At 49.5% G+C, this 26,284-nt stretch overlaps 1 protein-coding gene across 2 annotated transcripts in view; it reads left to right on the top strand.

Annotated features, from left to right (window-relative positions):
* The window catches only part of SUSD4 (sushi domain containing 4), a 154,015-nt gene that overhangs the window by 51,022 nt on the left and 76,709 nt on the right, over window positions 1–26,284 (top strand). For both annotated transcript variants that reach the window (XM_075339091.1, XM_075339092.1), the window contains exon 3: window positions 17,780–17,989. In XM_075339091.1, the coding sequence (XP_075195206.1) occupies window positions 17,780–17,989 (210 nt within the window). The remainder of the gene's footprint in view (window positions 1–17,779; window positions 17,990–26,284) is intronic.

Raw genomic sequence — 26,284 nt, 5'->3', positions numbered from 1 at the left:
TTTTGGAAATCTCGGTAGCAGGCCACTCTGAATGGGGTAAGGTTTCTTTTTTAACATGCCGAGATTGACTTGTAGCTGTTAATCTAAGCTGCAGCCACGACCTTCCGCTATATAAACTCACTTTCTCCTATGCCGGCTATAGCTCATACCTATGGTGTCCACTTTGTAGGAACCTGGCCCTGGAGAATCTGAGGTGTCGTTTCTGTTGCAGCTGAGACGCTTCGTGCTGGAGTAGTCAGGGAGTTCTATTTTTTGTGTCTTTCCCCTTTTTGTATTACCTTCCTTGTGGTCTCTTATTGCAGTAGTGAGACTAGAGTCGAGAGCTGGCCTTCACACTAGTCAGGGTGACTCGATGGCCTAGGAACGTGACATTGCATAAGGGGAAAGGCCTGTCTAGTGACATTAGAGAGTGCAGGGATCGGCGTCAGCTGAGTGTTAGGACGTAACCCCACTCCTTTCTTCCTAGTACCAGGGCATTCCACTATATAAACTCATGTTAAGTCTCCTTTGCCAGCTATAATCATACCTATGCTGTCCACTTTTAAGGAGCCTGGCTCTGGAGAAGCTGAGGTGTCGTTTCTGTTGCAGCTGAGAAGCTTCGTGCTGGAGTAGCTGTAGAGTGCAATTTTTTGTGTCTTTTCCCTGTTTGTATTACCTTCCTTGTGGTCTCATATTACAGTAGTGAGACTAGTGTCGAGAGCTGACCTTCACACTAGTCAGGGTGAATCCAGGGCCAGCAAGGGCCTAGGAGCATGACAGCGCATGAGGGGAAGGACTTGTCTAGTGACATTAGAGAGTACAGGGATCGGCCTCAACTGAGTGTTAGGTGACCCCACTCCTTTCTCCCTAGTGCCAGGGCCTTCCACTCTATAAACTCATGTTAAGACTCCTATGCCGGCTATAGCTCATACCTATGCTATCCACTTTGAAGGAGCCTGGCCCTGGAGAATCTGAGGTGTCGTTTCTGTTGCAGCAGAGAAGCTACGTACTGGAGTAGCTGTAGAGTGCTATTTTTTGTGTCTTTCCCCTGTTTGTATTACCTTCCTTGTGGTCTCTTATTGCAGTAGTGAGACTAGTGTCGAGAGCTGGCCTTCACACTAGTCAGGGTGACTCGAGGGCGTAGGAACGTGACAGCGCATGAGAAGCTTCGTGCTGGAGTAGCTGTAGAGTGCAATTTTTTGTGTCTTTCCCCTGTATTACCTTCCTTGTGGTCTCTTATTGCAGTAGTGAGACTAGTGTCGAGAGCTGGCCTTCACACTAGTCAGGGTGAATCCAGGGCCAGCGAGCGCCTAGAAAGTGCAGGGATCGGCGTCAGCTGAGTGTTAGGAGGTAACCCCACTCCTTTCTCCCTAGTGCCAGGGCCTTCCACTTTACAAACTCATGTTAAGACTCCTATACTGGCTATAGCTCATACCTATGCTGTTCACTTTGAAGAGAGCCTGGCTCTGGAAATCTGACGTGTCGTTTCTGTTGCAGCTGAGAAGCTTCGTGCTGGAGTAGCTGTGGAGTTCTATTTTTTGTGTCTTTCCCCTGTTTGTATTACCTTCCTTGTAGTCTCTTATTACAGTAGTGAAACTAGTGTCGAGAGCTGGCCTTCACACTAGTCAGGGTGAATCCAGGGCCAGCGAGCGCCTAGGAACGTGACAGCACATGAGGGGAAGGACCTGTCTAGTGACATTAGGGAGTGCAGGGATCGGCCTCAACTGAGTGTTAGGAGGTGACCCCACTCCTTTCTTCCTAGAGCTAGGGCCTTCCACTATATAAACTCATGCTAAGTCTCCTATGCCAGCTAAAGCTCATAAACATGCTGTTCACTTTGAAGGGAGCCTGGCTCCGGAGAAGCTGAGGTGTTGTTTCTGTTGCAGCTAAGAAGCTTCCTTCTCCAGTAGCTGAGGAGTGCTATTTGTTGTGTCCATTCTTACCGTCCTTTTGGTGTTTTGTTGAGAGCTGGTCTTCACTCTAGTCAAGGTGAGTTCAGAGCCAGCAAGGGCCTAGGCATGTGACGGCGGCCGGGGGCAGGACCCATCTAGGACGTTAGGGGGTGCAGGGATCAGCCTTGAGTGAGTGTTAGGAGGTGACCCCACTCCTTTCTTCCTAGTGCCAGGGCCTTCCACTAAATAAACTCATGCTAAGTCTCCTATGCCAGCTATATGTCATTAACATGCTGTTCACTTTGAAGGGAGCCTGGGTCTGGAGAAGCTGAGGTGTTGTTTCTGTTGCAGCTAAGAAGCTTCCTTCTCCAGTTGCTGAGGAGTTCTATTTGTTGTGTCCATTCTTATCGTCCTTGTGCTGTTTTGTTGAGAGCTGGTCTTCACTCTAGTCAAGGTGAGTTCAGAGCCAGCAAGGGCCTAGGCATGTGACGGCGGCCGGGGGCAGGACCCGTCTAGGGCGTTAGGGAGTGCAGGGATCAGCCTCGAGTGAGTGTTAGGAGGTGACCCCACTCCCCTCTCCTTAGTCCCGGGCCCTTCCTTTGTATTGTCTCCCTGTTGATCCCTTCGTGTTGCGTCACTCGCTGGGAGTCCTCTCATTCCCGGCATGACCAAACCTTAACAAAGCTTATACTTGGGCATGTACTTGTGACCATGTGGGCCAAGTTGAAGGCATACCATATGTCATGACATTAGAAGTGATTGGTAGGAGAAATAAGAAGAAGAGAAGTGTTTTTCCTGATACAAGATTTCATTTTCGAGGACGGACTCCTTAAAGGGAAGGAGTCACTTTGAAAAACTGTCGGATCTGTCAGCACCATATTATAGATGACAATGAGCTGAAAAGATTTATATATAGGTTTATGGGAAAAGATGGAGTATAACTTGTCATTTTTTATGCTTATTCCTGCTAGGCTTAGGAGTCCAGTAAGTGTAAGCCCCGCCCACTGGACTCCCAAGAATAGAAAGGGCAGGAATTTACATGAATAAATTACATTATAAAGATATATACAACATGCAAAGCCGTGCTGGTGAAAAATTTTAACACCTTTTGCTCGATTGTTCAATATATATATAATGCAGAGAGCTGCAGTAGCATTGTCCTCCACAAACAGCGCCACACTTATCTGCAGGTCGTGTGTGGTACTGCAGCTCATGAGCCGATATTATTTTCGTTTCCTCCTATCACGAGGCTTCACCACGGCAGTCTTTTCCTCGGATAGATGATTTATTGTGATCTGCTCGCAGCTATTTATTACGAGGCCTTGAAGGGTCCGGACGGAGCGCGTTGTCAGAGCGGGTCAATACTCCGTTATTGGAAATGCCTTTCTTCTCGGTCGACAGAATTGTTTTCACTTGGGAAATCTGGCTTTTCATGCTGCGCCTCCTTCACAACAACGATGATTGTGCAAACACAGAGAGCGCGAAGCATCGGGGGGATTCGGCTGGAAATACGACTCCGGAGGATTGATGAAACCACACGGCGTCTCGTAAACGACAGCTCCAATTACATGGCGTTTATGGAAGTGCCCTTTAAGTTGCAATTATAAATTGTACGTGGAGCCCGGGGCGCTGGAAATTCCTGAGTATTTTTTTGTTTGGAAAGGTTTACCAGGGTGTTTGGTGCATCGAGACACTTCTCCCAGGATAAAAGTGATGCTAGACACTACGAGCAGTATGAATAGGAGGGTAGTCAGACAAGCCGCGATCATAAGCCAAGAGGTAACGTATAAGATTCAGGGAGCAGACAAAGACGTGGTCAGGATGAGGTCTGAGGTCAGAAGCCGGGATGTAACGTATAAGGTTCAGAGCGCAGACAGAGATGTGGTCAGGAAGAGATCAGAAGCTAGGAGGTAACATATAAGGTACAGGGAGCAGACAGATGGGGTCAGGTTGAGGTCCGAGGTCAGAAGTTGGGAGGTAAGGTATAAGGTTCATGGAGCAGACAGATGTGGTCAGGATGAGGTCTGAAGTCCGAAGTTGGGAGGTAACATATAAGGTTTAGGCGGCAGAGACATGGTCAGGAAAAGGTCCGAGGTCAGAAGCCGGGAGGTAACGTATAAGGTTCAGAGAGCATACAGAGATGTGTTCAGATTGAGGTCCGAGGTCAGAAGTTGGGAGGTAAGGTATAAGGTTCAGGGAGCAGACAGACGTGGTCAGGATGAAGTCCAAGGTCAGAAGCCGGGAGGTAATGTATAAGGTTCAGAGAGCAGACAGAGATGTGGTCAGGATGAGATCCGAGGTCAGAAGCTGAGAAGTAACATATAAGGTTCAGAGAGCAGACAGAGACATGGTCAGGATGAGGTCCAAGGTCAAAAGCTGGGAGGTAATGTATAAGGTTCAGGGAGCAGACAGATACGTGGTCAGGATGAGATCTGAGGTCAGAAGCCAGGCGGTAACGTGTAAAGGGTACTTTACACGCTGCGATATCGATATCGCTAGTGAGCGTACCCGCCCCCGTCGGTTGTGCGTCACGGGCAAATCGCTGCCCGTGTTGCACAACGTCATTAACACCCGTCACACATACTTACCTGCCTAGCGATGTCGCTCTTGCCGGCGAACCACCTCCTTTCTAAGGGGGCGGTTCGTTTGGCGTCACAGCGACGTCACTATGTGGCCGCCCAATAGAAGCGGAGGGGCGGAGGTGCGGGGAACTAACATCCCGGCCACCTCCTTCCTTCCTCATTACCGGCGGCCGCAGGTGCGATATTGTTCCTCGTTCCTGCGGTGTCACAATTAGCGATGTGTGCTGCCGCAGGAACGACGAACAACATCGCTACTGAACAGACAAGGATTTTTGGTAAGTGAATGACCTCTCACATACCAACGATTTTTGTCTCTTTTGCGATCGTTTAAGGTCGCTCATAGGTGTCACATGCTGCGATGTCGCTAACGACGCCGGATGTGCATCACAAACACCGTGACCTCGACGATATATCATTAGCGATATCGCAGCGTGTAAAGTACACTTAAAGTTCAGAGAGCAGACAGAGATGTGGTCAGGTTGAGGTCCGAGGTCAGAAGTTGGGAGGTAAGGTATAAGGTTCAGAGAGCAGACAGAGATGTGGTCAGGTTGAGGTCCGAGGTCAGAAGTTGGGAGGTAAGGTATAAGGTTCAGGGAGCAGATAGAGATGTGGACAGGATGAGGTCCAAGGTCAGAAGCTGGGAGGTAAGGTATAAGGTTCAGAGAGCAGACAGAGACGTGGTCAGGATGAGGTCAAAAGCTGGGAGGTAAGGTATAAGGTTCAGGTAGCAGACAGAAATGTGGTCAAGATGAGGTTCGAGGTCAGAAGCTGGGAGGTAAGGTATAAGCTTCAGGGAGCAGACAGACGTGGTCAAGATGAGGTCCGAGGTCAGAAGCTGGGAGGTAAGGTATAAGCTTCAGGGAGCAGACAGACGTGGTCAGGAAGAGATCCGAGGTCAGAAGCCAGGAGATAACGTATAAGGTTCAGGGAGCAGACAGAGACGTGGTTAGGAAGAGGTCTGAGGTCAGAAGCCAGGAGGTAACATATAAGGTTCAGGCAGCAGAGACATGGTCAGGATGAGGTCCGAGGTCAGAAGCTGGGAGATAAGGTTCAGGGAGCAGACAGAGATGTGGTCAGGAAAAGGTCCGAGGTCAGAAGCCAAGATCAGAACACTTACACCAAACAGAAGCCAAGAGCACACTGAGCAAATAGGAAGTACGACTGGCGAAGTGCAGACACAGCAAGCCAAGTAAAGAAACAGAGCAATCACCAGGAACGAGGATTATCTGTGAAGACACCTCCCAAAACCAGTGCGGACCCTAGTGCTGTAAGACAACCTGTCAGCAAGTGCACAAGACACATAGCAGAGCAATTCAAATGCAAAATGCTCTGCACAGCGGAACCATGACAATAAGAACGTTCCGGTAAGCTCTCTGCACTGGTGGTTTATGTTTCCTTACTTGATATAATGGAAACCAGCTCTCTATACAATGACTTCTAGGTGAGCTTGTGCTTATACACAGCAGCCAATCAGAGCATGCCGAGCTAGTGACATAGTACTAAGACTAGCCAATGAAGAGACAGGAGGCGTGGTTCAGACCACCACAGACTCCATAAGACAATGCAGCTCAGCTGAAGTCACTGACCGCAGCCGTGCACTAATGGACCAAAGCTAAATATTTAATAACGGAAATACCGGGAAAGGATTACTCCTGGGGTAGCTAAAATACAGACAGGCCATGGTACACATCCTGATGCCAAACTGTGCCAGACGGTCACTGCTCAAAGTCAGAATTTGGGAATACAGGATGCATGTAAGGGGTCACTTGTCAACAGATTGTATAGATATTGATCTATTTTTGGTTTAAAGGGTTATTCCCAGACGTTATTGTGTTCCCCCATCCATGGGTTGGAGGACCTCCAGCGTTCTCAAGAACGAGGCTCCTCTCCAGAGACCCCGCTTACAAGAGTATGTGTGCTCTCTCCACTCCATTCATTGTCTATGGGACTGGATCCGATATTTCTGGCAGTCCAGTAGACAATGAATGGAGTGTAGATGTCACGCTAGGTAAGGGGAAGTACCAAGCAAACAGTGAAAGGGAAGGAAAAGGAAACCCTGTGTCTAGGGAGGGGGAAGATGGTGACCCCTAACCAAACCTTCTGCTGGTCCCTGGGGTCCCTCACCACCCTAGATAGGTTCTGCACCTATGCGCCAAGCCTGGTACCTCACCCTAGGTATCCCTAGTGCTGGACCCTAAATAGAGAACGGGTGGGATGAGGTCTTTGTCAACCCCACTAATCACTATAGAAGACCCAAGAAGGACACACCGGGGAAAAATGCATGGACTACTTATCCCCAGATGACTCAGGTAGAAATTCAGCAAAGTTTTCAGCAACGATACCACAGAGGAGTACAAGCCACCTCCTTGCATCCAGAGCTTGAATGAACTGAAAATATCAGGACTAGTCCAAGGAAGGAAGTGCTATATAAACATCAAGAGAATACTGATGATCAGCAGTTGGGTGGTAGGTGAGCTCCTGCTGGGTCCAAAAAGGGGGAGAGATGAAAACCGAGCAGGATATACAAATGAATACTAACAGCAGGAATAATAGAAATATTTTGCGCAGCCAAACACTGTGACCTTCTGTGGCCAGAAACCACATGGCTGTCTGTCACGCGTGACACACCCATTACAGTAGCTCAGAAAAGTGTTCTGTGTAGTGATGGATCACATTTCTCTATCTACGTCTGATGGATGAGTCTGGGGGTCACGGGTTTGTCACAGTTGATTGACAACTCTTTGGTGTCTGGTTGCAGAAGGTCGCAGCTCCTTAATATTCCATTCTTTCTTCCTTGGTGTGAATGGAGTCCTATGTATCGTCTCTGTTAAGGCTAAAGGCTGCTTTCCACGCAACGACATCGCTAGCGATGTCGCTCGTGACAGCACCCGCCCCCGTCGTTTGTGCGTCACAGGCAAATCGCTGCCCGTGGCGGACAAAATCGCTAGTATGCATCACACGTACTTACCTTCCTAGCGACGTCGCTGTGGGCGGCGAACAACCTCTTTTTTAAGGGGAGGTTCGTGCAGTGTCACAGCGACGTCACACAGCGGCCCGCCAATAGAAGCGGAGGGGCGGAGACCAGCTGCATTAACGACACGCCCACCTCGTTGCCGGCAGGACGCAGGTACGTTGTTGTTCGTCGTTCCCGGGGTGTCACATGTAGCGATGTGTGCTGCCTCAGGAACGACCAACAACCTGCGTCCATAACGAGCAACGACATTTTGGGAAATGGACGACTTGTCAACAATCGACGATTTGGTGAGTATTTTGCATCGTTAGCGGCCGCTCCTACGTGTCACACGCAACGACGTCGTTAACGAGGCCGGATGTGCGTTACGAATTCTGTGACCCCAACGACATCTCGTTAGCGATGTCGTTGCGTGTAAAGCCCCCTTTACTCTTTCCCTTTTGGACCCTGCGGACATCTTGGCAGTTCAGCTGCAAAATCCTTAACCCCACTCCCTGTTTCTATATACACCTGCATGTCCCTTAGCGTATGTACACACATCAGGTTTTTGCTGTGCGGCACAATCCGGCGCATTTCTGAAAAACCGGATGCGGCGATAGCTGTAGCCGCATCTGGGTTTTTCCCCATAGACTTTCATTAGCGCCGCATTGTGCCGCATGGCCGTGCGTTCCCTCCGGTTTTTGCCGGATCCGGCGTAATTGTTTGATCCGGCGGCCGGAGAAAACGCAGACCTAGACGTTTTTTGCGTCATGAGAAAAATCGCATCCCGCCGGATCCGGCGCGATGCGGCGTAATGTATAATGGCTGTCTATGGACGCCGGATCCGGCGCGATGCGGCGTAATGTATAATGGCTGTCTATGGAAGCCGGATCCGGCGCGATGCGGCGTAATGTATAATGGCTGTCTATGGAAGCCGGATCCGGCGCAATGCGGCGTAATGTATAATGGCTGTCTATGGAAGCCGGATCCGGCGCGATGCGGCGTAATGTATAATGGCTGTCTATGGAAGCCGGATCCGGCGCGATGCGGCGTAATGTATAATGGCTGTCTATGGACGCTGGATCCGGCGCGATGCGGCGTAATGTATAATGGCTGTCTATGGAAGCCGGATCCGGCGCGATGCGGCGTAATGTATAATGGCTGTCTATGGAAGCCGGATCCGGCGCGATGCGGCGTAATGTATAATGGCTGTCTATGGAAGCCGGATCCGGCGCGATGCGGCGTAATGTATAATGGCTGTCTATGGAAGCCGGATCCGGCGCGATGCGGCGTAATGTATAATGGCTGTCTATGGAAGCCGGATCCGGCGCGATGCGGCGTAATGTATAATGGCTGTCTATGGAAGCCGGATCCGGCGCGATGCGGCGTAATGTATAGTGGCTGTCTATGGAAGCCGGATCCGGCGCGATGCGGCGTAATGTATAATGGCTGTCTATGGAAGCCGGATCCGGCGCGATGCGGCGTAATGTATAATGGCTGTCTATGGAAGCCTGATCCGGCGCGATGCGGCGTAATGTATAATGGCTGTCTATGGACGCTGGATCCGGCGCGATGCGGCGTAATGTATAATAGCTGTCTATGGAAGCCGGATCCGGCGCGATGCGGCATAATGTATAATGGCTGTCTATGGAAGCCGGATCCGGCGCGATGCGGCGTAATGTATAATAGCTGTCTATGGAAGCCGGATCCGGCGCGATGCGGCGTAATGTATAATGGCTGTCTATGGAAGCCGGATCCGGCGCGATGCGGCGTAATGTATAATAGCTGTCTATGGAAGCCGGATCCGGCGTAATGTATAATGGCTGTCTATGGAAGCCGGATCCGGCGGGATGCGGCGTAATGTATAATGGCTTTCTATGGAAGCCGGATCCGGCGGGATGCGGCGTAATGTATAATGGCTTTCTATGGAAGCCGGATCCGGCGGGATGCGGCGTAATGTATAATGGCTGTCTATGGAAGCCAGATCCGGCGCGATGCGGCATAATGTATAATGGCTGTCTATGGAAGCCGGATCCGGCGGGATGCGGCGTAATGTATAATGGCTTTCTATGGAAGCCGGATCCGGCGCGATGCGGCGTAATGTATAATGGCTGTCTATGGAAGCCAGATCCGGCGCGATGCGGCGTAATGTATACTAGCTGTCTATGGAAGCCGGATCCGGCGAGATGCGGCATAATGTATAATGGCTGTCTATGGAAGCCGGATCCGGCGCGATGCGGCGTAATGTATAATAGCTGTCTATGGAAGCCGGATCCGGCGCGATGCGGCATAATGTATAATGGCTGTCTATGGAAGCCGGATCCGGCGCGAAGCGGCGTAATGTATAATAGCTGTCTATGGAAGCCGGATCCGGCGCGATGCGGCGTAATGTATAATGGCTGTCTATGGAAGCCGGATCCGGCGCGATGCGGCGTAATGTATAATAGCTGTCTATGGAAGCCGGATCCGGCGCGATGCGGCGTAATGTATAATGGCTGTCTATGGAAGCCGGATCCGGCGGGATGCGGCGTAATGTATAATGGCTTTCTATGGAAGCCGGATCCGGCGGGATGCGGCGTAATGTATAATGGCTTTCTATGGAAGCCGGATCCGGCGGGATGCGGCGTAATGTATAATGGCTGTCTATGGAAGCCAGATCCGGCGCGATGCGGTGTAATGTATAATGGCTGTCTATGGAAGCCAGATCCGGCGCGATGCGGCATAATGTATAATGGCTGTCTATGGAAGCCGGATCCGGCACGATGCGGCATAATGTATAATGGCTGTCTATGGAAGACGGATCCGGCGCGATGCGGCGTAATGTATAATGGCTGTCTATGGAAGCCGGATCCGGCGCGATGCGGCGTAATGTATAATGGCTGTCTATGGAAGCCGGATCCGGCGCGATGCGGCGTAATGTATAATGGCTGTCTATGGAAGACGGATCCGGCGCGATGCGGCGTAATGTATAATGGCTGTCTATGGAAGCCGGATCCGGCGCGATGCGGCGTAATGTATAATGGCTGTCTATGGAAGCCGGATCCGACGGGATGCGGCGTAATGTATAATGGCTTTCTATGGAAGCCGGATCCGGCGGGATGCGGCGTAATGTATAATGGCTTTCTATGGAAGCCGGATCCGGCGCGATGCGGCGTAATGTATAATGGCTGTCTATGGAAGCCAGATCCGGCGCGATGCGGCGTAATGTATAATAGCTGTCTATGGAAGCCGGATCCGGCGAGATGCGGCATAATGTATAATGGCTGTCTATGGAAGCCGGATCCGGCGCGATGCGGCGTAATGTATAATGGCTGTCTATGGAAGCCGGATCCGGCGCGATGCGGCATAATGTATAATGGCTGTCTATGGAAGCCGGATCCGGCGCGATGCGGCGTAATGTATAATAGCTGTCTATGGAAGCCGGATCCGGCGCGATGCGGCGTAATGTATAATGGCTGTCTATGGAAGCCGGATCCGGCGGGATGCGGCGTAATGTATAATGGCTTTCTATGGAAGCCGGATCCGGCGCGATGCGGCGTAATGTATAATGGCTTTCTATGGAAGCCGGATCCGGCGGGATGCGGCGTAATGTATAATGGCTGTCTATGGACGCTGGATCTGGCGCGATGCGGCGTAATGTATAATGGCTGTCTATGGACGCTGGATCCGGCGCGATGCGGCGTAATGTATAATAGCTGTCTATGGAAGCCGGATCCGGCGCGATGCGGCGTAATGTATAATGGCTTTCTATGGAAGCCGGATCCGGCGCAATGCGGCGTAATGTATAATGGCTGTCTATGGAAGCCGGATCCGGCACGATGCGGCGTAATGTATAATGGCTGTCTATGGAAGCCGGATCCGACGGGATGCGGCGTAATGTATAATGGCTTTCTATGGAAGCCGGATCCGGCGCGATGCGGCGTAATGTATAAAGCTGTCTATGGAAGCCGGATCCGGCGCGATGCGGCATAATGTATAATGGCTGTCTATGGAAGCCGGATCCGGCGCGATGCGGCGTAATGTATAATAGCTGTCTATGGAAGCCGGATCCGGCGCGATGCGGCGTAATGTATAATGGCTGTCTATGGAAGCCGGATCCGGCGGGATGCGGCGTAATGTATAATGGCTTTCTATGGAAGCCGGATCCGGCGCGATGCGGCGTAATGTATAATGGCTTTCTATGGAAGCCGGATCCGGCGGGATGCGGTGTAATGTATAATGGCTGTCTATGGAAGCCAGATCCGGCGCGATGCGGCGTAATGTATAATAGCTGTCTATGGAAGCCGGATCCGGCGCAATGCGGCGTAATGTATAATGGCTGTCTATGGAAGCCGGATCCGGCGCGATGCGGCGTAATGTATAATAGCTGTCTATGGAAGCCGGATCCGGCGCGATGCGGCGTAATGTATAATGGCTGTCTATGGAAGCCGGATCCGGCGGGATGCGGCGTAATGTATAATAGCTGTCTATGGAAGCCGGATCCGGCGCGATGCGGCGTAATGTATAATGGCTGTCTATGGAAGCCGGATCCGGCGCGATGCGGCGTAATGTATAATGGCTTTCTATGGAAGCCGGATCCGGCGCGATGCGGCGTAATGTATAATGGCTTTCTATGGAAGCCGGATCCGGCGGGATGCGGCGTAATGTATAATGGCTGTCTATGGACGCTGGATCTGGCGCGATGCGGCGTAATGTATAATGGCTGTCTATGGACGCTGGATCCGGCGCGATGCGGCGTAATGTATAATGGCTGTCTATGGAAGCCGGATCCGGCGCGATGCGGCGTAATGTATAATGGCTTTCTATGGAAGCCGGATCCGGCGCAATGCGGCGTAATGTATAATGGCTGTCTATGGAAGCCGGATCCGGCGCGATGCGGCGTAATGTATAATGGCTTTCTATGGAAGCCGGATCCGGCGGGATGCGGCGTAATGTATAATGGCTGTCTATGGAAGCCAGATCCGGCGCGATGCGGCGTAATGTATAATGGCTTTCTATGGAAGCCGGATCCGGCACGATGCGGCGTAATGTATAATGGCTGTCTATGGAAGCCGGATCCGACGGGATGCGGCGTAATGTATAATGGCTTTCTATGGAAGCCGGATCCGGCACGATGCGGCGTAATGTATAATGGCTGTCTATGGAAGCCGGATTCGGCGGGATGCGGCGTAATGTATAATGGCTTTCTATGGAAGCCGGATCCGGCGCGATGCGGCGTAATGTATAATGGCTGTCTATGGAAGCCAGATCCGGCGCGATGCGGCGTAATGTATAATGGCTGTCTATGGAAGCCGGATCCGGCGGGATGCGGCGTAATGTATAATGGCTGTCTATGGAAGCCGGATCCGGCGAGATGCGGCATAATGTATAATGGCTGTCTATGGAAGCCGGATCCGGCGCGATGCGGCGTAATGTATAATGGCTGTCTATGGAAGCCGGATCCGGCGCGATGCGGCGTAATGTATAATAGCTGTCTATGGAAGCCGGATCCGGCGCGATGCGGCGTAATGTATAATGGCTGTCTATGGAAGCCGGATCCGGCGGGATGCGGCGTAATGTATAATGGCTTTCTATGGAAGCCGGATCCGGCGCGATGCGGCGTAATGTATAATGGCTGTCTATGTAAGCCGGATCCGGCGCGATGCGGCGTAATGTATAATGGCTTTCTATGGAAGCCGGATCCGGCGCGATGCGGCGTAATGTATAATAGCTGTCTATGGAAGCCGGATCCGGCGCGATGCGGCGTAATGTATAATGGCTGTCTATGGAAGCCGGATCCGGCGCGATGCGGCGTAATGTATAATGGCTGTCTATGTAAGCCGGATCCGGCGCGATGCGGCGTAATGTATAATGGCTTTCTATGGAAGCCGGATCCGGCGCGATGCGGCGTAATGTATAATGGCTGTCTATGGAAGCCAGATCCGGCGAGATGCGGCATAATGTATAATGGCTGTCTATGGAAGCCGGATCCGGCGCGATGCGGCGTAATGTATAATGGCTGTCTATGGAAGCCGGATCCGGCGCGATGCGGCGTAATGTATAATAGCTGTCTATGGAAGCCGGATCCGGCGCGATGCGGCGTAATGTATAATAGCTGTCTATGGAAGCCGGATCCGGCGCGATGCGGCGTAATGTATAATGGCTGTCTATGGAAGCCGGATCCGGCGGGATGCGGCGTAATGTATAATGGCTTTCTATGGAAGCCGGATTCGGCGCGATGCGGCGTAATGTATAATGGCTTTCTATGGAAGCCGGATCCGGCGGGATGCGGCGTAATGTATAATGGCTGTCTATGGACGCTGGATCTGGCGCGATGCGGCGTAATGTATAATGGCTGTCTATGGACGCTGGATCCGGCGCGATGCGGCGTAATGTATAATGGCTGTCTATGGAAGCCGGATCCGGCGCGATGCGGCGTAATGTATAATGGCTTTCTATGGAAGCCGGATCCGGCGCAATGCGGCGTAATGTATAATGGCTGTCTATGGAAGCCGGATCCGGCGCGATGCGGCGTAATGTATAATGGCTGTCTATGGAAGCCGGATCCGGCGCGATGCGGCGTAATGTATAATGGCTGTCTATGGAAGCCGGATCCGGCGCGATGCGGCGTAATGTATAATGGCTGTCTATGGAAGCCGGATCCGGCGCGATGCGGCGTAATGTATAATGGCTGTCTATGGAAGCCGGATCCGGCGGGATGCGGCAAAAACCGGATTACATGGACGGATCCGTTTTTTTTTAAACTGAGCATGCTCAAACTGGCACAACACGGCTATATAAAGCTATGTAGCTCCTCCATTGCAGAAAAAAAGAGATTAAAAATAGAGATATTAAACTTGTTCCAAAACCTTTGTATTTGGTGTCATTTTACGGTAACTTTACATGATTGGGTTATTTCTCTTACCTATGGTACTTTGGGGGTCTTTGTTTAAAAAAACAATGTATACAAATGGGGAATTTTTATTTATTTATTTTTTAAATTAAGTTTTTTTTTAAACCTTACATATGTGTTATATATGTAATAAAAGGGGGGAATTGAGGGATTTAACCCCTTCACGACCGGCCGATTTTTCGCTTTCCGTTTTTTTTCCCGCCATTCTTCTTCTGAGAGGTAATTTTTTTATTTTTCAATCAATATGGTCATGTGATGGTTCATTTTTTGCGGAACGAGCTGTACTTTTAAATGAAACTATAATTTACCATATAGTGTACTGGAAAACGGCAAAACAATTCCAAATGCAGAAAAATTGCAAAAAAAAGTGCGAGAGCACTATTGTTTTTGAGATATTTTATTCACTGTGTTCCCTATATGGTAAAACTGATGTATCTACGTGATGCCTCAGATCAGTGCGAGTTTGTAGACACCAAACATGTATAGGTTTAGGGTTAAAAAAAAAAAATCAACAAAAAACGGATCCGGCAAAAAACGAACAGAAAACCGGATGTGCCGGTTGAAAAAACGGATGCACCTGATCTGGTTTTCTGGTTTTCGTAGAATCCGGTATGCCGGATCCGGAAAAAAACGGTCCAGCGCATCCGTTTTTTCACAAATTTTGCCGTCCGTTGCGGGACACAAACCCGGATTCTGCCTGACGGGAAAAAACTAATGTATGAACTTAGCCTTAGGGGTACTTCTCACATAGCGAGATCGCTGCTGAGTCACGGTTTTTGTGACGCACCAGTGACCTCATCAGCGATCTCGCTGTGTTTGACACTGAGCAGCGACCTGGCCCTTCTGTGAGATCGCTGCTCGTTACACACAGTGCTGGTTCATTTTTTGGACGTTGCTCTCCCGCTGTGACGCACACATCGCTGTGTTTGACAGCGAGAGAGCAACGATCTGAATGTGCAGGGAGATGGGAGCCGGCGTCTGGAAGCTGCGGACGCTGATAACCAAGGTACACATTGGGTAACCAAGCGAAGCGCTTTGCTTGGTTACCCGATATTTACCTTGGTTACTAGCGTATGCCACTCTCAGGCTGCCAGTGCTGGCTCCCTGCACTCGTAGCCAGAGTACACCTCGGGTAACTAAGCGAAGCGCTCTGCTTAGTGACCCGATATGTATCCTGGCTACGAGTGCAGGGAGCCAGCGCTAAGCGGTGTGCGCTGGTAACCAGGGTAAATATCGGGTAACCAAGCTATGCATTTTGCTTAGTTACCCAATATTTACCTTGGTTACCAAGCGCAGCATCGTTTCCACGAGTCGCTGGTGGCTGGTCACTGGTCGCTGGTGAGATCTGCCTGATTGACAGCTCACCAGCGACCATGTAGCGATGCAGCAGCGATCCTGACCAGGTCATATCGTGGTCGGAATCGCTGGTGCGTCGTTTAGTGAGATGATACCCTTAGTTTGGTGCTGGTGATAGAGTTTAGTGGGGTTGACTAGTGCTCATCCCATCTGGTCTCTACCTAAGGTTTATTTCAGGGCCAGCCAGGGCCAGGTATCCTGCTCGGCGCATAAGTGTGGAACCTATCTAGGGACGTCAAGGGAGCCAGAGGCCAGGAATGGGTTTTACCAGGGGTCACCATCTTCCCTAGAGACAGGGTTCCCCTCTTTCTCCATTCCTCTGGTATTCCCCCATACCAAGTGTGACACTGGGTTTGGTGAATGGAGGACTGCATTGTGCCGACTCCATATTAATGTCTATGGATGTAGAATGGGAGAGGAGCTGTCATGTGGAGGGGGCACATACTTTTCTCCATATTGTGTATGAGTGATGGATGGCTCATGTCCTGTATGATGGATGGATTTTGTATATATTTATGAGTCTGCGGAGCAGATTCCGTGTTACAGCGTTGCGTCCCTGCTGACATTTGCGTGGCTTTCCGACTTGTTCTCGTCCTTCCTCTCGCTCTTGCGTTCTCACCGCTGCAGGTTTACAACATTCGTGCGATGCAGAAGGGCAAGCAGGGTTCATCTCACAGACGGGGCGGATGACTGCCGCTGATTCCTGCGCAGCCGGCGCCGGTCTGATCATTGTGTCAGTGCAGCAGACGGAGAGGAAGAGGACGAGTGACTGATATTGATCACTGTATATCGAACAGCGCAGGGCATTGATCGCTTTATCCTCCGTCGCTGTCAAATCTTCTGATTTCAGCGAAGGCGAAAAAATAAAAATCCTTTTTGATACTAAGATAATATTACCATTTTTTGGGGGGACATTATCCGAGGTGTTATCAGTCATTATACAGGAGGGGGAAGGAGGTGAGCTGTGACATCACCTGTAGTGAATGGTGGATCCTATGTTATCTAATGTATATAGAGTGTTATCAGTCATTGTACAGGATGGGGAGGAGGTGAGCTGTAACATCACCTATTGTGATTAATAGATCCTGTGTTATTTACTGTATATAGAGGTGTTATCAGTCATTGTACAGAAGGAGGAGGAGGTGAGCTGTTACATCACCTATTGTGTATGATGGATCAGGTGTTAACAGCTGCATATAGAGGTGTTATCAGTCATTGTACAGGATAGGGATGAGGTGAGCTGTGATATCACGTATTGCGAAGTGTGGATCCTATGTTATCTACTGTATATAGAAGTGTTAAATAATTTTACAGGAGGGGGAGGAGGTGAGCTGTGTTATTACCTATTGTGAAGGGTGGATCCTATGTTATCTACTGTATATAGAAGTGTTATCAGTCATTGTACAGGAGGGGGAGAAGGTGAGCTGTGACATCAGCTATTATGAATGGAGGATCCTGTGTTATCTACTGTATATTGAGGTATTATCAGTCATTGTACAGGAGGAGGAGGAGGTGAGTTGTGACATCACCTATTTTGATTGGTGTACCCTGTGTTATCTACTATATATAGAAGTTTTATCATTTATTGTACAGCAGGGGAAGAGGTGAGCTGTGACGTCAACTATTGTGAATTGGTGGATCTAGTTTTATCTACTGTATTTAGAAGTATTATCAGTTATTGTGCAGGAGCAGGAGGTGAGCTGTGATATCAGCTTTTGTGAATGGTGGATCCTGGATCAGTTGTTTTTAGAAGGATTATTAGTTATTGTACAGTGGAGAAAGTGAGCTGTGATATGTGGATCCTGTGTTACAAGTATATAAAGATTACCTGCCATTACAATCCTGTCTGGGATGATAATGAGACTGCTGGGAAGTGATCTCTACAGACCAGTAAGTGTCAGCTCTTAATGCGCCTCCTCCTCCCCACGTCTCAGAGTATACCCACTACACTCGTGTTTTCACAGAAGTCAGTAGCTTGTTTCCTCGGGCAAGATGTCTGCTCCTATAATAATGAATCCGAGAGAATAAAATATAAAGCCATCAGTAACAGAAGTATATCTCCTACAGATCTCTCTGCATTGTCTCGTAATCTCTTGTAATGTCTTGTTTTTCTTCTTATTTTTGTCAGGGTTTGATGACGTCAGCTCCTGCCCGGTGCTGGACGTTCCAGAAAATGGATACAGGACTCAGATCAAGAGCGTCTCTGAAATCGCCATCGTCCGGTTCCACTGTCAGAATGGCTATAGACTGAAGGGTCCTCTGAAGAAGACGTGCGTGCTGCTCAACAACGGCTCACTGTCATGGCGGCCGAGCGACACACCAGTGTGCCTAGAACAAGGTGAGGGCCGAAACACTCAGGGGTCATTAATGTGACATGGAATTAGTGATCTATTCTCCCATCGCTGGGACGAGGATGCCAGCCACATATACCATATCCGAGGAGGCCGGACAGGAGCATGGCCACCTCCACTGACGCCTGAGGCCACCGTCACGGAACTGGAGGGAAAGACACGTATTGTGGCGCATAGTGATATTATCTTTTTACGCTAAGCCACATCATTCACCGCCAGTCCTTTATATGTGCCCAGTCATAAATAGTGTCCGTGGTGAATCTCCTTCGTGTTCTTGTCCACTGAGATACCTCTTGCCCTTAGTGACGCCTCACCACTCAGACCACACAGACTGACCCTCTACAATGCCCCTCAACACATTATGATGCCCCCACAGCCCCCAACACACAGTATGATGCCCCCATACATAGTATGGTGCCCCCACAGCCCCCCACACAACACACAGTACGATGCCTCTACAGCTCCCACACACAATATGATGGCCCCCACAGCCCCCCCCACACAGTGTGATTCACCCACAGTCCCCCAAATAGTGTGATGCCTCCAGTCCCCCACACAGTATGATGCCCCCACAAACAGTATACTGCCCGCACAGCCCCCAGTCACAGTATGACGCCCTCACACATATTATGATGGCTTCCACAGTCCCCCACACAGTATGATGCCTCCACAGCTCCCACACACAATATAATGGCCACACAGCCCCCCACACAGTGTGATTCACCCACAATCCCCCAAATAGTGTGATGACCCCAGTCCCCCACACAGTTTGATGCCCCGCAACCCCCACAAACGGTATGATGCCCCCACACACAGTATACTGCCCGCACAGCTCCCAGTCACAGTATGATGTGTCCCACACAGTATGATGGCTCCCACAGTCCCCTATACAGTATGATGCCTCCACAGCTCCCACACACAATATGATGGCCCCCACAGCCCACCACACACAGTGTGATTTATCCACAATCTTCCAAATAGTGTGATGCACACAGTCCCCCACACAGTATGATGCCTCCACGGCCCCCACACAGTATGATGGATCCCACAGTCTCCGACATAATGTGATACCTCTACAGCCCCCACAGGCAATATGATGGCCCCCACAGACCCACACACACACACAGTGTGATTCACCCACAGTCCCCCAAATAGTGTGATGCCACCAGTTCCACACAGTGTGATATCTCCACAGGCCCCTCACAGAACGATGGCTCCCACAGTCCTTCACACACAGTATAATGGCTCTCACAGTCCCCCAAACACAGTATGATGCCTCCACAGCCCATACAAATAATATAATGACCCCCACAGCCGCCCCACACAGATTAATTCACCCACAGTCCCCTCCACACAGTATGATGCCTCCACAGACACTGTGATTCCTCCACAGTTCCCTTAAGCACAGTATGATGCCCAACAGTGCCCACCTCACAGTATAGTACCCCAACATAGTATTATTCCCCAAAAGTGTCTCTAACACAGTATGATGCCTCCTACAGTTTGATTAGACTAATGTACCCCCTCCAAACACATTTTAATGCCCCCAAAGTTCCCCACTACAATGTGTTGTCCCATAGTACTCTATATACAGTATGATTCTCCCACAATGCCTTCTACACTGTATAATGCCCACACAGTGTCCCCCAACATAGTATCATTCCCCTCTTGACAGTGCTCCCCAAACAGTATGATGCCCCCCACCAAACACACACAGTATGATTACTTTCATCCCCAGAATAGTGCATGATTTTTTTGGTTACATTCCCAGGAAATTTAGGGTTCCCTCAGGTCAAAAGCCCAAAAGTGGACAGTCGTGTTCGTTTATGGTTTGTGTCTGGGTGGCAATAGGGGTCGTTCCTTGTTAGAGTGTATGTGTATCCAGTCAGGACTTGGGTTGGGACTTAAATGTCTGTTAATATGTACAAATAGTGACTACCTGAGGTGACCAGACAATGCTGCGCCCCATAGCAAAGCTTTGGAAGAGGTGTGTTACCCCCAACCTTCCTTGTAAACCCTCGGTCTTTCCATTCATGCTGGTCCCAAGATCAGAAATACTGGAAATAAATCATGAATTTGTGCAAAGTCCAAATGTCCTCAAAGTAATGACGGGTCGCTTACTTTTAGTTCCTTTTACATCTTGGGTGACCCATATTCGGTACATGGTTATATCTATATTTTTGGGGTCGGACTTTGCTAAGACTATCACATATTTTCTCCAGTCTTATAGGGGTGCGGCTCGTATCAACTGTTGCAAACATAAAAAAAAAACAAAAAACCTCCAGAAACTCCGCACAGAGTGAACTGCGGCCGGCACGACTTCCACAGTGGTTAATGGGAGCGTTCTGCAGCATTAATCTTAATTAAGTGTAAATAGATTTTAATTATAGACATGTATTATCTGTGCTGGGATCTCGTAACAAATCTAAATGAAATTTGCATTCTATTATCTGGTGAAGAAAATAATGTTCTCCTCGTGCCAAGGAAGGAAAATAGGTTTTATTGATCAGAGGAAAAAAAGCAGAACAATAAAGTAGAAGTATCCGAGCCCCGGAGTCTAAGAATATGTGTACCACAAGGAGAAATCCTGTGTACCATAGATAGGTAAAGAAATATGTGTGTGTGTGTGTGTGTGTGTGTGTATATATATCTATATATATATATATATATATATATATATATATATATATACACACACATAAAATGTGCTAGGGCTTATTTGGGGGGGGGGTCCTATATTTGCCTGCAGAAGCCCTATTTCAGGATACTGTTAGTTTGAGTACGAAACTAGGGCTTATTTTTGGAGTGGAGCTTATATTTCAAGCCTACTCAGGGCTTATCTGGGGGAAAGCACAGTAGTACCCATTTCTGTGACTCAATGTAGAAATAGTGCCCCCAATGTAATTGCATATAGTAACAGTGCTGCCATTTGTTTCCAAGTAGTAGTAACACCTCTTCTGTGCTTCCATGTAATATTACTGCCCTCTCTATGGCTTTATATGATACTGCTTCCCTCTTGCCTCCAAATAGTAATAGTGCCCACTCGGTATCTCCAAATAGTAGTAATATCCCTTTTTATCCCTCTATGCCTCCATATAGTAATAGTGCCTCCTCTATGCCTCCATATAGAAATGATGCCGCCATTGTGCCTCCATGTCATAATGGTGCCCCCTCTGTGCCTCCATATAGAAATGGTGCCCTCATTGTGCTTCAATATAGTAATATTGCCCCCTCTATGCCTCCATGCAGTAATAGTGCCCACTCTATGCCTCCATACAGTAATGGTGCCCCCTCTATGCCTCCATATATTAAAAGTGCCCCCATATAGTAATAGTGCCCCCTCTATGCCTCCATATAGTAATAGTGCCCCATATAGTAATAGTGCCCCCTCTATGCCTCGATGTATTAAGTGTCCCCTCTAGGCCGCCATACAGTAATAGTGCCCCTCTCTATGCCTCCATACAGTAATAGTGCCCTCTCTATGTCTCCATACAGTAATAGTGCCCTCTCTATGCCTCCATACAGTAATAGTGCCCCCTCTATGCCTCCATACAGTAATAGTGCCCTCTCTATGCCTCCATATAGTAATAGTGCCCCCTCTGTGCCCCCATATAGTAATAGTGCCCCCTCTATGCCTCCATATAGTAATAGTGCCCCCTCTGTGCCCCCATATAGTAATAGTGCCCCCTCTATGCCTCCATATAGTAATAGTGCCCCCTCTGTGCCCCCATATAGTAATAGTGCCCCCTCTATGCCTCCATATAGTAATAGTGCCCCCTCTGTGCCCCCATATAGTAATAGTGCCCCCTCTATGCCTCCATATAGTAATAGTGCCCCCTCTGTGCCCCCATATAGTAATAGTGCCCCCTCTATGCCTCCATATAGTAATAGTGCCCCCTCTATGCCTCCATATAGTAATAGTGCCCCCTCTATGCCTCCATATAGTAATAGTGCCCCCTCTATGCCTCCATATAGTAATAGTGCCCCCTCTGTGCCCCCATATAGTAATAGTGCCCCCTCTATGCCTCCATATAGTAATAGTGCCCCCTCTATGCCTCCATATAGTAATAGTGCCCCCTCTGTGCCCCCATATAGTAATAGTGCCCCCTCTATGCCTCCATATAGTAATAGTGCCCCCTCTGTGCCCCCATATAGTAATAGTGCCCCCTCTGTGCCCCCATATAGTAATAGTGCCCCCTCTGTGCCCCCATATAGTAATAGTGCCCCCTCTGTGCCCCCATATAGTAATAGTGCCCCCTCTGTGCCCCCATATAGTAATAGTGCCCCCTCTATAGCCCACATTAGGAGGCTGGTGGACGTGAAGTCCTGACTGGTCAGTAAGCACGGTGGTTTATTTGCAGGAGTAGATGGCAGTCGGCTGTGGCGCTGTGACCCTATAATTTCCAGGCCCTCTCAGCTCCTGGGCTCTCCGATCACTGCTCTGTAGCATCTCCATATAGCAATAGTGCCTCCTCTGTGCCCCCATATAGTAATAGTGCCCCCTCTGCATCTCCATATACTAATAGCGCCCCCTATATGCCTCCATACAGTAATAGTGCCCCCTCTGTACCTCCATACAGTAATAGTGCCCTCTCTATGCCTCCATACAGTAATAGTGCCCTCTCTATGCCTCCATACAGTAATAGTGCCCTCTCTATGCCTCCATACAGTAATAGTGCCCTCTCTATGTCTCCATACAGTAATAGTGCCCTCTCTATGCCTCCATACAGTAATAGTGCCCTCTCTATGTCTCCATACAGTAATAGTGCCCTCTCTATGTCTCCATACAGTAATAGTGCCCTCTCTATGCCTCCATATAGTAATAGTGCCCTCTCTATGCCTCCACACAGTAATAGTGCCCCCTCTGTACCTCCATACAGTAATAGTGCCCCCTCTGTACCTCCATACAGTAATAGTGCCCCCTCTATGCCTCCACACAGTAATAGTGCCCCCTCTATGCCTCCATACAGTAATAGTGCCCCCTCTATGCCTCCATACAGTAATAGTGCCCTCTCTATGCCTCCATACAGTAATAGTGCCCCCTCTATGCCTCCATACAGTAATAGTGCCCCCTCTATGCCTCCATACAGTAATAGTGCCCCCTCTATGCCTCCATACAGTAATAGTGCCCCCTCTATGCCTCCATACAGTAATAGTGCCCCCTCTATGCCTCCATACAGTAATAGTGCCCCCTCTGTGCCCCCATATAGTAATAGTGCCCCCTCTGTGCCCCCATATAGTAATAGTGCCCCCTCTGTACCTCCATACAGTAATAGTGCCCTCTCTATGCCTCCATACAGTAATAGTGCCCTCTCTATGCCTCCATACAGTAATAGTGCCCTCTCTATGCCTCCATACAGTAATAGTGCCCTCTCTATGCCTCCATACAGTAATAGTGCCCTCTCTATGTCTCCATACAGTAATAGTGCCCCCTCTGTGCCCCCATATAGTAATAGTGCCCCCTCTATGCCTCCATATAGTAATAGTGCCCCCTCTGTGCCCCCATATAGTAATAGTGCCCCTCTGTGCCCCCATATAGTAATAGTGCCCCCTCTATGCCTCCATATAGTAATAGTGCCCCCTCTATGCCTCCATATAGTAATAGTGCCCCCTCTATGCCTCCAGATAGTAATAGTGCCCCCTCTGTGCCCCCATATAGTAATAGTGCCCCCTCTGTGCCCCCATATAGTATCTGTGCCCCCATATAGTAATAGTGCCCCCTCTGTGCCCCCATATAGTAATAGTGCCCCCTCTATGCCTCCATATAGTAATAGTGCCCCCTCTATGCCTCCATATAGTAATAGTGCCCCCTCTATGCCTCCATATAGTAATAGTGCCCCCTCTATGCCTCCATATAGTGTTAGTGCCCCCTCTGTGCCCCCATATAGTAATAGTGCCCCCTCTGCATCTCCATATACTAATAGCGCCCCCTATATGCCTCCATACAGTAATAGTGCCCCCTCTGTACCTCCATACAGTAATAGTGCCCTCTCTATGCCTCCATACAGTAATAGTGCCCTCTCTATGCCTCCATACAGTAATAGTGCCCTCTCTATGCCTCCATACAGTAATAGTGCCCTCTCTATGTCTCCATACAGTAATAGTGCCCTCTCTATGCCTCCATACAGTAATAGTGCCCTCCTCCATACAGTAATAGTGCCCTCTCTATGCCTCCATACAGTAATAGTGCCCTCTCTATGTCTCCATACAGTAATAGTGCCCTCTCTATGCCTCCATACAGTAATAGTGCCCTCTCTATGTCTCCATACAGTAATAGTGCCCTCTCTATGTCTCCATACAGTAATAGTGCCCTCTCTATGCCTCCATACAGTAATAGTGCCCCCTCTATGCCTCCACACAGTAATAGTGCCCCCTCTATGCCTCCATATAGTAATAGTGCCCCCTCTGTGCCGCCATACAGTAATAGTGCCCTCTCTATGCCTCCATACAGTAATAGTGCCCTCTCTATGCCTCCATACAGTAATAGTGCCCTCTCTATGTCTCCATACAGTAATAGTGCCCCCTCTATGCCTCCACACAGTAATAGTGCCCTCTCTATGCCTCCATATAGTAATAGTGCCCCCTCTATGCCTCCATACAGTAATAGTGCCCTCTCTATGCCTCCATATAGTAATAGTGCCCCCTCTGTGCCCCCATATAGTAATAGTGCCCCCTCTATGCCTCCATATAGTAATAGTGCCCCCTCTGTGCCCCCATATAGTAATAGTGCCCCCTCTATGCCTCCATATAGTAATAGTGCCCCCTCTGTGCCCCCATATAGTAATAGTGCCCCCTCTGTGCCCCCATATAGTAATAGTGCCCTCTCTATGCCTCCATATAGTAATAGTGCCCCCCTCTGTGCCCCCATATAGTAATAGTGCCCCCTCTATGCCTCCATATAGTAATAGTGCCCCCTCTGTGCCCCCATATAGTAATAGTGCCCCCTCTATGCCTCCATATAGTAATAGTGCCCCCTCTATGGCTCCATATAGTAATAGTGCCCCCTCTATGCCTCCATATAGTAATAGTGCCCCCTCTGTGCCCCCATATAGTAATAGTGCCCCCTCTGTGCCCCCATATAGTAATAGTGCCCCCTCTGTGCCCCCATATAGTAATAGTGCCCCCTCTATAGTCCACATTAGGAGGCTGGTGGACGTGAAGTCCTGACTGGTCAGTAAGCACGGTGGTTTATTTGCAGGAGTAGATGGCAGTCGGCTGTGGCGCTGTGACCCTATAATTTCCAGGCCCTCTCAGCTCCTGGGCTCTCCGATCACTGCTCTGTAGCATCTACATATAGTAATAGTGCCCCCTCTGTGCCCCCATATAGTAATAGTGCCCCCTCTGTGCCCCCATATAGTAATAGTGCCCCCTCTGCATCTCCATATACTAATAGCGCCCCCTATATGCCTCCATACAGTAATAGTGCCCCCTCTGTGCCCCCATATAGTAATAGTGCCCCCTCTGTACCTCCATACAGTAATAGTGCCCTCTCTATGCCTCCATACAGTAATAGTGCCCTCTCTATGCCTCCATACAGTAATAGTGCCCTCTCTATGTCTCCATACAGTAATAGTGCCCTCTCTATGCCTCCATACTGTAATAGTGCCCTCTCTATGCCTCCATACAGTAATAGTGCCCTCTCTATGTCTCCATACAGTAATAGTGCCCCCTCTATGCCTCCATACAGTAATAGTGCCCTCTCTATGCCTCCACACAGTAATAGTGCCCCCTCTATGCCTCCATACAGTAATAGTGCCCCCTCTATGCCTCCATACAGTAATAGTGCCCCCTCTATGCCCCCATATAGTAATAGTGCCCCCTCTATGCCTCCATATAGTAATAGTGCCCCCTCTATGCCTCCATACAGTAATAGTGCCCTCTCTATGCCTCCATATAGTAATAGTGCCCCCTCTGTGCCCCCATATAGTAATAGTGCCCCCTCTATGCCTCCATATAGTAATAGTGCCCCCTCTGTGCCCCCATATAGTAATAGTGCCCCCTCTGTGCCCCCATATAGTAATAGTGCCCCCTCTGTGCCCCCATATAGTAATAGTGCCCCCTCTATGCCTCCATATAGTAATAGTGCCCCCTCTATGCCTCCATATAGTAATAGTGCCCCCTCTGTGCCCCCATATAGTAATAGTGCCCCCTCTGTGCCCCCCATATAGTAATAGTGCCCCCTCTGTGCCCCCATATAGTAATAGTGCCCCCTCTATGCTGTCAGGGCCAGGTGGACGGGCAGACCCAGGAGGTGGATCCACTGGGCCGAACTCCTAGATGGT

Source organism: Anomaloglossus baeobatrachus, chromosome 3, assembly GCF_048569485.1.
Source record: "Anomaloglossus baeobatrachus isolate aAnoBae1 chromosome 3, aAnoBae1.hap1, whole genome shotgun sequence".
NCBI classification, from domain to species: domain Eukaryota; kingdom Metazoa; phylum Chordata; class Amphibia; order Anura; family Aromobatidae; genus Anomaloglossus; species Anomaloglossus baeobatrachus.
The sequence above is the reverse complement of the archived record's forward strand: the minus strand, read 5'-3'. Positions and strand labels throughout refer to the sequence as shown.